Source organism: Electrophorus electricus, chromosome 5 (assembly GCF_041902795.1).
Source record: "Electrophorus electricus isolate QZ-2024a chromosome 5, ASM4190279v1, whole genome shotgun sequence".
Taxonomy (NCBI): Eukaryota; Metazoa; Chordata; class Actinopteri; order Gymnotiformes; family Gymnotidae; genus Electrophorus; species Electrophorus electricus.
This window is the reverse complement of record NC_137501.1, coordinates 15,077,501-15,092,371: the sequence shown is the minus strand read 5'-3', so window position 1 is coordinate 15,092,371 and position 14,871 is coordinate 15,077,501. Positions and strand designations below refer to the sequence as shown.

Here is a 14,871-nt window from a genome sequence, read left to right as displayed (position 1 = left end):
TATAATGAGTCTTGCAACAACGCAGCTTTACAGAAATCAGCTTTAAGGAGAATCTGCTCCCCCAGATTCCCTGAAGAATTTGCATGTGCCACTGACCATAGCGGAAGAAGTGAGGCAAGGCTCAGAAGGGGGATCGGCAAAGTTGCTTTTTTAACAAAAAGAGTCCACGCAGGAACCATCTAAACACAGTTCAGCGGGATAGCTCATGGGCTGTCCTTCAGTCTCCACGACACCCAGACACGGTCTTTAATCTCATCAGGAGGGTCAGTGGCACCTGCAGATGAGCCACTCAGACACAGCTGGAGGGTCAGTGACACCTGCAGATGAGCCAATCAGACACAGCTGGAGGGTCAGTGGCACCTGCAGATGAGCCAATCAGACACAGCTGGAGGGTCAGTGGCACCTGCAGATGAGCCAATCAGACACAGCTGGAGGGTTAGGGTCACAACGAAGATGAGCCAGTCAGTCAGTGACATGCTGGTCAACTGCTAATGGCACTCTCTTGCATCGTATCATAAAACGGCTTATTAAAATGTCCACATTACTGCTATATATGTGACCTCACTCTCAGTAATAAGTGGAGGTTCTTGTTTGTGTTTGTGTTTGTGTAACCCTCAGGAGTAACGCTACTACAGTGCTTTTTACAACATTAGTTGCCATGAGACCTGACTTTATGGAGGTACTTTGTAGTTAATAAACAAACTATTTGGAATATCTACATCTGCGTCTTCTCCACTAGAACATCTGCGTCTGTGCCACTGGAATATCTACATCTGCGTAGTTTTCAAAAAACATAAAGTTCTTCATGTTTATGCCAGGCATAGAACACAGTAATTGCACCCACGTCACCTTTAGAGCTGATCTGAGACCAGCCTCTCTGTGTGCTTCATAAATCTACAGCCAGCCTCGTTGCGCATTGAGGCTGTGGCACCCATCTTAGTTCATAATGTGTGTGGGAACTATGCCAAGACAAGTGATATTAAAAAGAAGCAGAACCAATGCCTGGAACATAACTGGTGTAGTCTGAAGCGGACAGAAATATTTGAAATGAGTTTTAAGATTATAAATACATTGCGGATTAAGTATTGTTTCTTCGTGCTTTTGCAGAAAGACGTGCATGTGTTCATAATAAAAAAAGTACGTTTAGATAATCACCCATAAACGCTATTGACAACGGAGAAAAATTCAGATGTATAACTTTATTATTCTATAGCCTTGGTGTGGAACCTGTGGTGATGATATTCTATTGATATCCATTTATATCTGGGATAACCAGAGTTCAGACCATTTTCCATTGTTGTGCCATTCTAACTGAACTGCTGACCTTTGTAACGAAGAGGGCGCTTAGAGGCACATTTTCACCATATGATCTTATGTTTCCTGCTCAAGACGTGGTAAGCGCGCCATCTTTGGGGGCGTGAGCTGAGCTGACCCTGCTGTTGAGAGCCGGAGGGGGTGGAGCCAAGCTCCACATTCCACTCGAGGCTCCTTTTTTTTTTTTTTTTTTTTTCTCCCATTCCTGATGACCCCATTGGATGAGAGGAGACAACAAATTAGCATACGGTCCATGGGCAAGCCAATGGGGTGAGGAAAGGGGGATGGGATGCTGTGGTGATACGGGAGCTCATGCAGGAGCTCTCTGGCTGAGATGTGTTTTTATCGAGGTTGCGATAAGTGAAGAGCGGTGTGAACACTGATGGACATGGAGAATTCTGGAGCCTGGCTCTTTGAGATGTTTGAGGTCAGGTTAGAGCATAACCCTAACCTAGACATGGATGGAGAGCTATGGAAGCCAGATGCCAACCAAACTGTCCCTTTAATATATTCCTGAGCACCAAATTCATATGAGGAAATATATTTGTATATATTTTAATATTTATTTATTCTATTCTTTTTATGATGAGGGTAAGCGGTCTTTTTTTAAAGGATTGTGTAAGCCACAGCGCCCCCTAGAGGACACCGCTGTAGTCACTATCAGTTTGCCCCGGTCTTCAGTTTGTGCAGCACTCTCATTGGTCCTGTCTTCTTTTATCTATGCAGAATGCTTCACATTAATGACCTCTCATCAGTTAAATATATGTAGGCTTACTTATAGACTTGGTCTTGAGTAGAGGTGTGTGTGTCTGTGAGAGAGAGAGTGTGACGCGTGATGAGTTAGGTAGGTTGTACTCTGATCACACCCGCCACCACATCCAAAGCGAAGATTACATAATGGAACTTGGAACAGTTGCCAATGTACAGAAGAGAAAACGCCAGACAACATCGGGGAAAGGGTCAAATAAATACAGGCATTTGATTATTGCATATCATTCATTACACCTAGTAAACACACACACACACACACACACACACGCGTCTGATTTAAGTCAGGCCTTGGTTTCCTACCATGTGATTGGTTAGCTTTTGATGAAACGGTCTGATCTTCGCTCAGTATGTTTCATGTGAAATGCAACACTAACCACTTCCAGAGAGGGCTAATTTAAAATATATGTAACATTGTGTGTGTGTGTGCGCATGCCCTGTGCTGCTCTCTTCAAAACAGCAGGATGCTGAAATGCTATTCTGTTCACTGCTCCAGTATTAAAGGCAATGTCAATAAAAAAAAAACACTTCTTCATTCAAACATTTGTTCTCTCTCTCTCTCTCTCTCTCTCTCTCTCTCTCTCTCTCTCTCTCTCTCTCTCTCTATTGATCCTCAGGGATGCCCCAGACGTTCTGGGCTATGCGTTCAGTCTTGTCAGACAGCAGCGTCGTCCCATTTCAGTGCCACTCTGAGGTGATTTATGTCTCATCTCATTTCCCCTCGGGAACCTGAGCGTCCATTTCACTTCGTCTGTGTCCCAAACCAATCCCGAGGTCACCTCTGCACTTGCCGGCGCTGAAACCAAACACCTTGCTCGTGTCCGACGGCTAAACGGAAAGGCCCGGCGGTATTTCCGCCTACAGCGTCCCAACTCCACGTTCTTCCACGTGACCACCTCCTCATTAGTATATACAGGGCAAAACGATGTCCCTCCCTTTTAGATAAACGTAGCTTTAGCGCACCGTCCTGGTCAAGGTCCGGCTCCAGTTAGATCCTCATGGAGCCTCGGACCGATATGTTTGCGTCAGGCTGATGGCGCCGGAGGAGATTATCGTCCACTTAAGTCCTGGATAATCCTCATCAGTGCCGCCGTCTCCCATATCAGTTGCTGCTGCTGTCTGCATTAGAGGAGAGCCAAACCCCCACCCCATATTCTACATCAAGAACAATGGGAGACCTCTTAACTTAAACTCAACAAAATCTTAAGTGCGCGTCGTCATCAAGGGTGCGTTCGAGCGGGCAAACGCACGCGACTCGTCTGTGACTGGCATGCGAGCGAAACCTCTGCAGGACGTGTTTCTGTGTGTGTGTGTGCGTGTGTGTGTGTGGGGGGGGTGGTGTTAACTGTGCTACCTGGATGCACATGCGGGAACCCGCAGACGTGAGACCAGAGGCTGCAGGATGTTTCCTGATTGGCTGTAGTCACAGGGAGCACGTCAGAAAGGCATAGTCTATAGATGTGGGTCTGGTACGGGTTCTAGGTGATGCAGGGCATTTTTCTCACACTGTGTGTGTGTGTGTGTGTGTGTGACCTTCCAAAGTCACAGTACCTAGTGCTCCTATCACCATGTGCATATATGTGCATACGTGTTTTAAAATATCTTATATTTCTCCTCACAACATAGCTGCTGCTAAATTTGCTTTCAGAGAATGTAACGAGCCACTGTAACAGTATTGTTACATGAGAACAAACTATTTGTAAACCCGTATGTTTACTAGTACGTTATGGGTTAATTTCTTTAACCATGTAATCGTGTGAGTGTTGTCTGGGACGGCGGCCTCCCTGATGTAACGGTGTTTGGATAATCCCTGCAGCTGGCCTTGAAGAGACATCCTTATCGTGTGAAAGCAGCATCCAGGGCTGTTCTTCAGCACTGGAACATGACAGGAATGCCCCCATAACACCCACCCACATCAGCAAGCTATCGGCATTTATCTCTGACCAGGCACCTGCTCCATCTCTGCAGTTATCCCTGCTCCACCTCTGCTCCATCTCCCCACACTTATCCCTATTCCACCTCTGCTCCATCTCTGCTCCATCTCCACACACGTATCCCTACATCATCACATGTACTATCAAACACACTGCCTGCGGTACAGAGGCAGATCGCGTAGGCAGTAGAACCATATGAGAACTGTTTTTCTGCAGTCGTAACAGGTGTGTGTGTGCCGCACACACACACCGAGCCGAGAGAGACTGGACAGGCAGGAAGATGCTGAACAGGTGCAGTGGATCCAGTGTGGAATGCTACACACACACACACACGCACAGACTCAAATTCAGGCTAAATCTGAGCCGAAGCTGATTTACTGTGCCAGGGAAGAGTTCTGCATGCATGTCTGTGTCTGTGTGCGCGTGAATTCACAGATAATCCCTCCTCTCTTCCGAATCACTGGCAAAGACCATGACCTTTTGACCTTTGACATACATTACAACCAGAGGCTTCCCTGTCTGTGTTACCCTTCACACCCGTCTGTCACATCTTCGTCGAAACAATGACACTATTCGGGAAAAGGCCGGACAGACCTACAAGGCCGACCCGTCATGTAAAACAGATTGCGCTGTCGTTTTGGTTTTAGTGCAACACACAGAATAGAAAAATGCCCTATTGCATCACTGTATTGTAGCACACGTGTGCATGGGCCTTTATGATACCGTCAGTCTCTTTTAGTGTGTAGCCCAAATGTGCTTCGGGAGATTGGAAACTTCATCATTCTGTGGACAAAGTGTGTGTGTGTGTGTGTGTGTGTGTGTGTGTGCGTGCGTGCATGAGCTAACACTCAGTTTACACCCTTAGCCCATGATTCATGATCTAATATCACTGCAATCAAATAAAGGTTTGTCTCGCTTATGTGACCTCTGCCTGCACAGGAGAGATTCATTTTGACCTGGCATTTTAAAATAGCATTTGCGTTAACCTGCACGGGCATAGGGCCGGTGCTAATGGCAGCATTATGGCAATATCAGGCAATTACTGCAGAAATAGGTTTGGTCATTATGTGTGCACGTGTGAGTTTGTGTTCGGATGTGTGTAGGTTTCAGGTGTGTATTGTGTGAACCTCAATGATATTTCGCATTGTTCTTTAATGAGTGGTTCTGGTTCAATTAATTTATATTAATATATATACCACAGCCTGTATGTGTGTGTGTGTGCGTGTGTAACCAACTACAAGACTCTTTTTACAGCAGTTTCTCTCCTGTTCTCCTGAAGGGCCCGGATCAGTTGTTTGTATATAGACTCGTCTCACAGTAGTTGGAGATCCTTCTAGAACTTGGTATATTGTCTCACAGTCCTACAGAAGGAAATGGGTGGGGTTTTTTTTTTCCCCAGTTATGTGGGTTCACTCGTTCTACCCTCACCAGGCACTGCTCTGAATCCCCCTGACCTTCAGTAGAACAGGGTGGGGGGTGGGCACCTGCTAAAGGTTACGTTTGTCAGATTTGGAAGCAGTGTGCTACTTATTTGTCCATGATTTGCTTTTCAGCGTGTTTCTTGTGTTTTGTGTTGCTGGTATCAGTTTGTCAGAATGAGACAGTCGCACTGCAAATTTTCATCTTAAATTATTAACTGGGATGTGTTGCTGGAAAGCACTGCTCTAATTGTGTGTGTGTGTGTGTGTGTGTGTGTGTGTGTGTGTGTGTGTGTGTGTGTGTGTGTGTGTGGACATTATGCTAGTGTACATCGGTAATGCAGTGGAGCTCCCAGTGAATGACACGAACCACACGTGTGTTTACTGTTGTCATGTCACAACCCTACAAGGTAGATGCTGTAATTTTGCCTTCAGCGCTGTCGGTGGGATGCATTCTGTATGACTGTGTTACAGAGTGACACGCATTCTGTATGACTGTGTTACAGAGTGACATGCATTCTGTATGACTGTGTTACAGAGTGACATGCATTCTATATGACTGTGTTACAGAGTGACATGCATTCTATATGACTGTTACAGAGTGACACGCATTCTGTATGACTGTGTTACAGAGTGACATGCATTCTATATGACTGTGTTACAGAGTGACATGCATTCTATATGACTGTGTTACAGAGTGACATGCATTCTATATGACTGTTATAGAGTGACATGCATTCTGTATGACTGTGTTACAGAGTGACATGCATTCTATATGACTGTGTTACAGAGTGACATGCATTCTATATGACTGTTATAGAGTGACATGCATTCTGTATGATGTATTTGTCATGTGATTAAGCTACAGCTGAAATGTGTACCTGAGAGTGTGACGTGATGGCCCAGGCATTAAGATTACACACACACACACACACACACACACACACACACACACACACACACACACACAAATATATATATATATATATATATATATATATAATGTATGTATAAAAATTATTATTATTTTTTTTTTTTTTGGTGTGTGTGCCTCAGAAAGAACGTAGAAAGAAATCCTTAATCCATCTCTTGGTGTGTGTGTGTGTGTGTGTGTGTGCGTGCGTGCGTGCGTGCGTATGCGCTCTTACGCCTGTATCCGATTTAAAAAGAGAGCTCATGCTGTCATCAAGGTGATCATGATGGCTTTTCAAAAAAGGGATTGTCTTCCTTTTTGTTACACATTTTAATCTTGTACCTAATACCAACATGTCAAAAGGGCGTGCTTGCCATGGAGTCTGCTGACATACATGCTACAGGCAGCCCAGAGAGCGATGGATTAGGATGTCGCGCGCCGTCTCGCAGTCCCACGTCAGCTCCCGCGGGTTTCTGTTGTTTATTTCTGTCACGTGCTTTCGCTCGTCCCGTATCGGGATCCTCAAAGGACGCCGCGCCCCCACAGAACATCACACGAGCAAGGCGCCGCTTAAAAATGCACATATTTCCGGCGTAATTCTTAATGTTCTAACAACTTAAGATGGGCATTAAGACGAATCGTCCCCACCGTCGGTGACTTCCTGCCCCGTTACCCAACATAGGGGAAGTTTTTAGGATTAAGTGGAGTTTAATCTTTTTTTTTTTTGGCCGTTCGTTCATTGTGGTCTCGGAGTGTTGGGTGCTACGGAACCCGCTGACTGCCGCATCGCGAGCGCTTCAAGTTTAGTCCACGTGCCGGCGCGAGACAACGCCACGGAGCCCAACGGAGCGGCGCGTTTCTGTGTCCCGGCAGGTGCTGCCGACCTTTCCGCGCTGCTCGTCCGAGAGACGTTAGACAACAAGTGCAGATAGTCTGGAGGCGACGGAAAGCTGGACGGCGCGAGGACAGAGGCGCGCGCCGTGCCCCCACCCCCCCCTCCCTTCCCGCGCCCGTGGTGCGTCTCATAGACACCACGCGAGTCTTGCTTTTCCGTTGAAGGCGGCGGACCATTTGGGCAACGAAACGGCTCATCGCATATCGCGCCGTGAACTTTTCTCGCTCGTGTTTGGGGGGAGAGAGAGAGAGAGAGAGAGAGCGAGAGAGGGAGGGAGCGCACCTGCGGGGCGATGGCACCGAACTGGCTGCTCCGGCTCGCTCTCCTGTTACTCTGTACAGCGAGTAAGTAAAATATGTGCAGTGCTGATTTGATCATTTGCGTGAGACCGCTCCGCAGCGGGCGTGGCTGTGCAGAGAGCGGTTTTAATCTCGCCCTGTCTCTCTCCCTCTCCCGCACACCCACACCAATTTTCTGCTAGTTAACTTGTTAACCCGTTTGAGGTTGTGTGTTTAATGCTTTATTAATAAAGCATCCTTACTATAAATAAAACGCACCCGAGACCGAATTCAGTAATTACTAAGTAGTGTTACTAGACCTTATGTAAGATCCTTAAGTAGACTTGTTTTATGTTGCTGTAATATAGCTTAGCTAAACCGTAATTAAATCATGTTGCTTTGATGCAGTACGATACCCCACAGTTAGGGACATGTTTTGTTGCTGTTAGAAACTTTGTTACTCCAGAAATGGCCAGGTGACCAAGATATTGTGGTGTGTTTGTGTGTGTGTAAGCAAGCGAAGGAAATGATATTATCAGTGCTGTCTAATAAACCTCAGAGTAAATGCCATTATAATGTGCACTGTTGCGGCACTGCTGTACGCTTGGAGTTTCAGCACATTCAGACGAGTCTCTAAAGTCGTCACCTGATCAAGCACTGCTCTGAATCCCCCTGACCTTCAGTAGAACAGGGTGGGGGGTGGGCATCTGCTAAAGGTTATGTTTGTCAGATTTGGAAGCAGTGTGCTACTTATTTGTCCGTGATTTGCATTTCGGCGTGCTTCCTGTGTGTTGTGTCGCTGGTATCAGTGGTTTCGTTTGTCACCAGGTTAGAATCAGACGATCGCACTGCAGGGTTTCGTCTTAAATTATTAACTGGCATGTGTTGCTGGAAAGCGTTGCTCTAATTGTGTGTGTGTGTGGAAAGCGTTGCTCTAATTGTGTGTGTGTGTGTGTGTGTGTGTGTGTGTGTGTGTGTGTGTGTGTGTGTGTATGTATGAACATAATGCTTGTGTACATCGGTAATGCCGTCGAGCTCCCAGTGGATGACACTAAACCACACATGTCTGTGTTTACCGTTGTCATGTCAGATAAGGTAGACGCGATCGTTTCGTCTACAGCGCTAACGTGTAATGTGCATACCGGTAATTCTACTGCTCAGAGCTGGAATCATTGATCTGTAATAAAAAGTTATTAAAATATGACCAAGAAAATATTAACTATATATTTCCCTATTATGATTAAGTTAGTTAACATTAAATAAACTATATATAAGGTCTCATCTTAATTTTACTTTATCAATGAAGCCATCTGCTTGTCTGCTACATAATCCACTTGCTGCTTATTGCGAAAGGAATTAGGTTATGGACAGAACATGCCAGCATCCGCGTTGTACGTTACACAGCGCAACCAAAATGGGTGTAAAAATACCCATGTTTGATCTTTTGTCGTCGTCCCCCACACACACACACTTCAGCAGATTTCAGGGTGGCATGTTAAGGGAGCAAAAGAGGTTGCGTGACCGGATTTAGCAGGACTAAAGCAGGACTAAAGCAGGACTTAGCAGGACATCCTCAAGGCCTGTCTGGGCCTTTTCTGCTCCCCTGCCCATCCTCCCTACTGTAACTATAAACCATTAAGGTTTCACGCAGGGCCGCACCCATTCGCTCCGCTCCTAATCAACACCTTTACCCGGCCGCCTCGCAAGCTTTTCACAGGGTTCATCAGGTAGGCGTCACCATAAGGCTCAGTGCTGAGATCCACCCCTTCCAAGCTCTTTTAAACGCCCATTCTGCCCCTCTGCAGCCTGCACCTGAAAATCCACACATGCATGCCCGTCCTGAATGCTCTCCTGTTCGGTCCTCTGCTCACCCGAGGACACCAAAAGCTCCATCTTTACGGCGAATTTCCCCGGCTAGCCCGTGCGCTCCTCGTCCGTAGCCACCGACCAGCCCTTTCGTCCGCGCCTGACGCCTTCTTCCCCGCTGACCTTATCGTGTGACCTCGAAAACCCAATTCCACAGGCAATAATGTGGTAAACTCTGCTACAGTCTCTCTGACGCCTGTCTCTACTGCCCTTATACGTGTTCTCCCGCCTCTGCTGCCAAGTCCGTGCGTTTCAGCTTCCACCTCTCGAAAGGCTACATCCTAAAATGGATTAGTTACCACTATAAAATAAACCTTCAGCCTGCATTCGGAGCACGATGCTGCATCTGGCCCCAGCACAGGTAGTGCGCTATGCCGTGAGGCTAGCCATGCCCGTTCTCACTCTTCAGCCCATCTACCGATATCTGGCCCTCACACACAAACGAAAACGCAGTACTGCTGACATTAACGGGAGAAATGTTAACACCTGTGCGCTTATTAACCAATCAGCACGTAGCAGATTACGCCTCCATGTGTAGTATCTCTGTGACATCTCTGCGACTTTACATGCTGACAAAATACGCTTCAACCTCCCGGCCTCTGCACGTAATTTACAGCTGGAATATTCGCCTACCCGCTGTCCAAGATTTTGTGTTGGTGTCCGCCCGTCCCTGTTTTCCTCGCGAGGCTGCTGCTGAATGTTCCTGTTCTCGAGTAAAACTAGGAACCTCTCGCCTTGCCTCTTGACACGTGGCTTCGCTAAACGCTTTCTCCAAATCACCCGACCCGAGCCCTGATCTTTCCCCTTTGCTGCCTCTTGCAGACTCCACCTTCTCCGCGATTCCGAGACCGGCGCATTCACTCTCGTTGCCGCGTCATAGACGTCTTCCCTCGGCACATTTAAATTCCTCGATGAAACTTGGCATCGGTAGCGTTAGCATCTCCCATACCTCGCCACACTACTTACACAGCATGACCACTTCCACATAGCCTCATTCATAATCCACTCTGGCCTTCCACTTCGGTAATCGCAATCCCATAAACCATCAGTGGCCACCTAAAATGAGGCAGTAAGCCAGTCTGTAGACACTACAACTTGATATGACCTGGTAAAAAGACTTATCAGTGCTATTAATAGTGTTAACCACCTCTGTCTTCAGTTCTACAGCTTGGTCTTTGTCATTCAGTGCTGCACTACACCATCCACCTAAACTCTTGTTTCTCCTGTTAAGAAGGTATGGATTCTCCCTCCATTAGAAACCATTCCTGCACAAGTTTTCCTTTCACAGTTGAAAAACATCATGACTTACTAGGTTGAACCTTCATCATTGCCCACGTAGGACTATCATTTATCTTCTCTAATAACCGCCAGATACGTGGCAGCATTGTAAGCATTGTCATGCCAACCATATATGCCTTGACAGGAGGGAGCTGGGTACCATCCTGCAGCCTCTCTCCACCTATAACCCACTTAACAGCCCTAATGGGCACCTCCATCACCATCGTAAATGCCAACAGTGAAATAGCGCAGGCAGACATTATACCTGTTTCCAGTCACTGCCTGGATGCAACATACTCTCCTGTATTAAAATGAAACTGAATATCTTCAAAGAAAGCCTTGATTAACCTCATGATCACAAGCTCTCATAATCTGGTATCTGTTCTATTCTATTCTATTCTATTCTATTCTATTCTATTCTATTCTATTCTAGAGATTATGTAGAACCAGGCCAAATGCATTAGCCAAGTCTAGGAACACCACATGTTGGTCCTCCTACCCTCTTTCATTTGCCGGCATCTCCAGCCCCATTGTCTTATCCTTACCAGAATACACTCTATAGACATACACTATACATACACTCTATAGACATACACACTACAGACATACACTATACATACACTCTATAGACATACACACTACAGACACACACTATACATACACTCTATAGACATACACTATACATACACTCTATAGACACACACTATACATACACTCTATAGACATACACTATACATACACTCTATAGACATACACTATACATACACTCTATAGACATACACTATACATACACTCTATAGACATACTACAGACACACACTATACATACACACTACAGACATACACTATACATACACACTATAGACATACACACTACAGACATACACTATACATACACTCTAGACATACACTATACATACACTCTAGACATACACTATACATACACTCTATAGACATACACTATAGACATACACACTACAGACATACACTATACATACACTCTATAGACATACACTATACATACACTCTATAGACATACACTATACATACACTCTAGACATACTACAGACACACACTATACATACACACTACAGACATACACTATACATACACACTATAGACATACACACTACAGACATACACTATACATACACTCTATAGACATACACACTACAGACATACACTATACATACACACTATAGACATACACACTACAGACATACACTATACATACACTCTATAGACATACACTATACATACACTCTATAGACATACACACTACAGACATACACTATACATACACACTATAGACATACACTATACATACACTCTATAGACATACACACTACAGACATACACTATACATACACTCTATAGACATACACTATAGACATACACACTACAGACATACACTATACATACACTCTATAGACATACACTATAGACATACACACTATAGACATACACTATACATACACTCTATAGACATACACTATACATACACACTACAGACATACACTATACATACACACTACAGACATACACTATACATACACACTACAGACATACACTATACATACACACTACAGACATACACTATACATACACACTACAGACATACACTATACATACACTCTATAGACATACACTATACATACACTCTATAGACATACACTATACATACACGCTATAGACATACACTATACATACACGCGCACTCTCTAGACCTACACTACACACACACACACACCAGCCACTATATTTTTCATGTTGTCATTAACACGCATCTGCTTCTGGTCACCTGGAAAAATCCATAGGATTTATATGTATACACACACACACACACACACACACACACACACACACACATATTTTCCGAGGTTTGCGCATTCCGAGGTTTGCGGCCGGAAGGCATTGAGCATGTGGCGCGTGGCTCAGCTAGAGCTGGACAGCTCGTTTCCTGCTGGGCAGCATGTTGTGGATTGTTGTCTGTGTTGTGGACCCCCGGGGATTTAGCCAGGGTGGCTCCGAGCACTGGAATGATGATGAGAGCCCCTCGGTTATCTGCTGTCTCCCCCTCCTCCCAGTCATCTCCCTTTTCCTCCAGGGATGTGACTTGGAGAGAGAGAACAGCTCCCCAAGTTCGGAAGGCTCTGTTAGTATCGGGAGGAAGAAGGAGCCAGTGAGAGAGGTTTGTGAGCAGGACGACCTGAACAACTGCGGAGGATGCCGAATGCAACTGGGAGTCTCTCTTTTTGTCCTTTTGTTTTTAGAAAGTGCAGATTGTTGGAAACCCCAAAGCAGATAAAATATAAATATATACCCGTCTCCAGTGCTGGAAAACACAAGACGATGGTGGTGTGGTTTGCGGGCTGTGTCCCTGGACTCAGCCTTCACTATAGGGCTGAAAAACAGACGAAATACTAAACAATGAGCAGTCACCCCGAGCAACGGGAGACCGAGACGTCCAGCAGTATCTTTCCAGCCTGCCCAACTCCAGCCACGATATTTAGTTATTTATCTTAAAGCAGAAATGTCACCGAATGTCTGGCTAACATGGACATGTGGCGTCCCCGTACAGAGGTGACAAGGTAGCTAGCCAAATCAGACTAGTGCGTTGAAGATACAAGTTAGCCAGTGCACATTGTCCGTGACTACTTTGCCAACTGCACTAGTGCACTACACCGTTTGCCATGGTATTGACGGGCCTGTCGTAGGCAAATGCCAAAATCCGATGCTTTAATGTTGTATGGATGGCTCACGGAAATACGTGATTCTACTGAGCAGACCTACAGTGGCTGATAAACAGAGAGCAAACGCACGATATAGACATGAGACAAACAGGTGTGGACACACAAAGTGCAAGAGTGACGACTCGGGCATCTGAGCGAGACGTCGCAGGGCAGGTGAAATCCTGGTCTACTTACGGGGCAGTCTGGCAGGAAAGAGCGACGAGGCGCATGTGTGCCGAATCCCGGGGAGGCGGAGCAAGGCAGCGGGGAGGTGGGGGGGGGGGGGCAGTTGATCGAGAATCTTTTATTGTTCCCCTAGCCGACGGCTGTTAAATAAAGCAGGTGATTGAACAGCATGGAGGTGGGTAGCTAGTCAACTCAACACGCGGTGGCACAACTGCAGTTTTCCACAGGGGCACAACCGTGATGGTGACAGAACTGTAACAGTGGTACAGGAGACGCTAAAGAGCATCTTTCTGAAGGCGACACTTTTGTTCAGATGTACCGACCGACAGCATTACGTCACTCAGCATTACATCACTCTGGCATACCAAAAATACCCCTGCTGAGATTCAAAGTCTGTTGTCCTAACGTGCTATGTCATTTCCCCCTGAAACAGTCTCATTACACATCCTAATGTCATCAACATTTGTTTCAATGGAAATCAGCGATTAATTGGTTAACTGGGCCAGTTACATTTTGAGATAATTGGTAAAATGCATGATTTTAAAATGTTTTTGCTGCTCTGACCAAAGGGGTTTTTCCATTGTTTTATTTTGGTCTTTGTTTGCATTTTTAAAATAAAATGTATTACCTGTGGACATTTATTTAGTTGGTACAATTTTCATCTATAATAAGTGCACTTCAGACATCGACAACAGCCACTGAAGAACTCGTATCAGTTGTCCGGTTGACACTGATGTTCTCTCAGCTTGACATCAAAGTTGACAACTCCACTTTGCTGATATAAGCATTTATGAATGTTTGTGTGTGTTTAAGTTCATTGTCAGGTAGGTGTCATGTCACCTTCTAAGTTGCACCTCTCAGTGCAGTGTTACCTGTCTGTGTGTGTGTGTGTGTGTGTGTGTGTGTTGAGCATGACTGAAAATACCAGGGAAGTGTTTTTCTTCCGCATATATACATTGTTATTTATTTTCCTCGTTTTTCCGTTTCCTCTGACAGGAGACTAATGGTCCTCAACCTCACTGGGTTGCCATGTGCACCATAGAAGACTCCCCTGACATGCACTGTGTGTATGACTAGCTACCTAAGCCACTGCTTTCGGTGTTACCTAGAGATGCATGCGCACACACACACAGGCACACTTTCCAGTGATTTTCCAGGCTTTTACTCTCATATGTTTACCATAAAAATTCCCTAAACATCTTTAGTACCTTTAAAAACCTGAGAGTGAATTTAGCCCAATAGATTAGCTGCTAGAGTTTTGTGTGTGTGTGTTTTAGAGGTGTTTAGGAG

General features: G+C 45.5%; 1 protein-coding gene across 2 annotated transcripts in view; it reads left to right on the top strand.

Annotated features, from left to right (window-relative positions):
* Nucleotides 1-6,908: 6,908 nt before the first annotated feature.
* Nucleotides 6,909-14,871, top strand: part of chrnb5a (cholinergic receptor, nicotinic, beta 5a) — a 14,089-nt gene continuing 6,126 nt past the window's right edge. The window contains exon 1 of one of the 2 annotated variants that reach the window (XM_035529947.2): nt 6,909-7,586. In XM_035529947.2, the coding sequence (XP_035385840.1) occupies nt 7,535-7,586 (52 nt within the window). In that variant the 5' untranslated portion in view covers nt 6,909-7,534. Of the gene's footprint in view, nt 7,587-13,697 lie in introns of those variants that run through there. The other variant, XM_081714275.1, reaches the window with a different exon arrangement.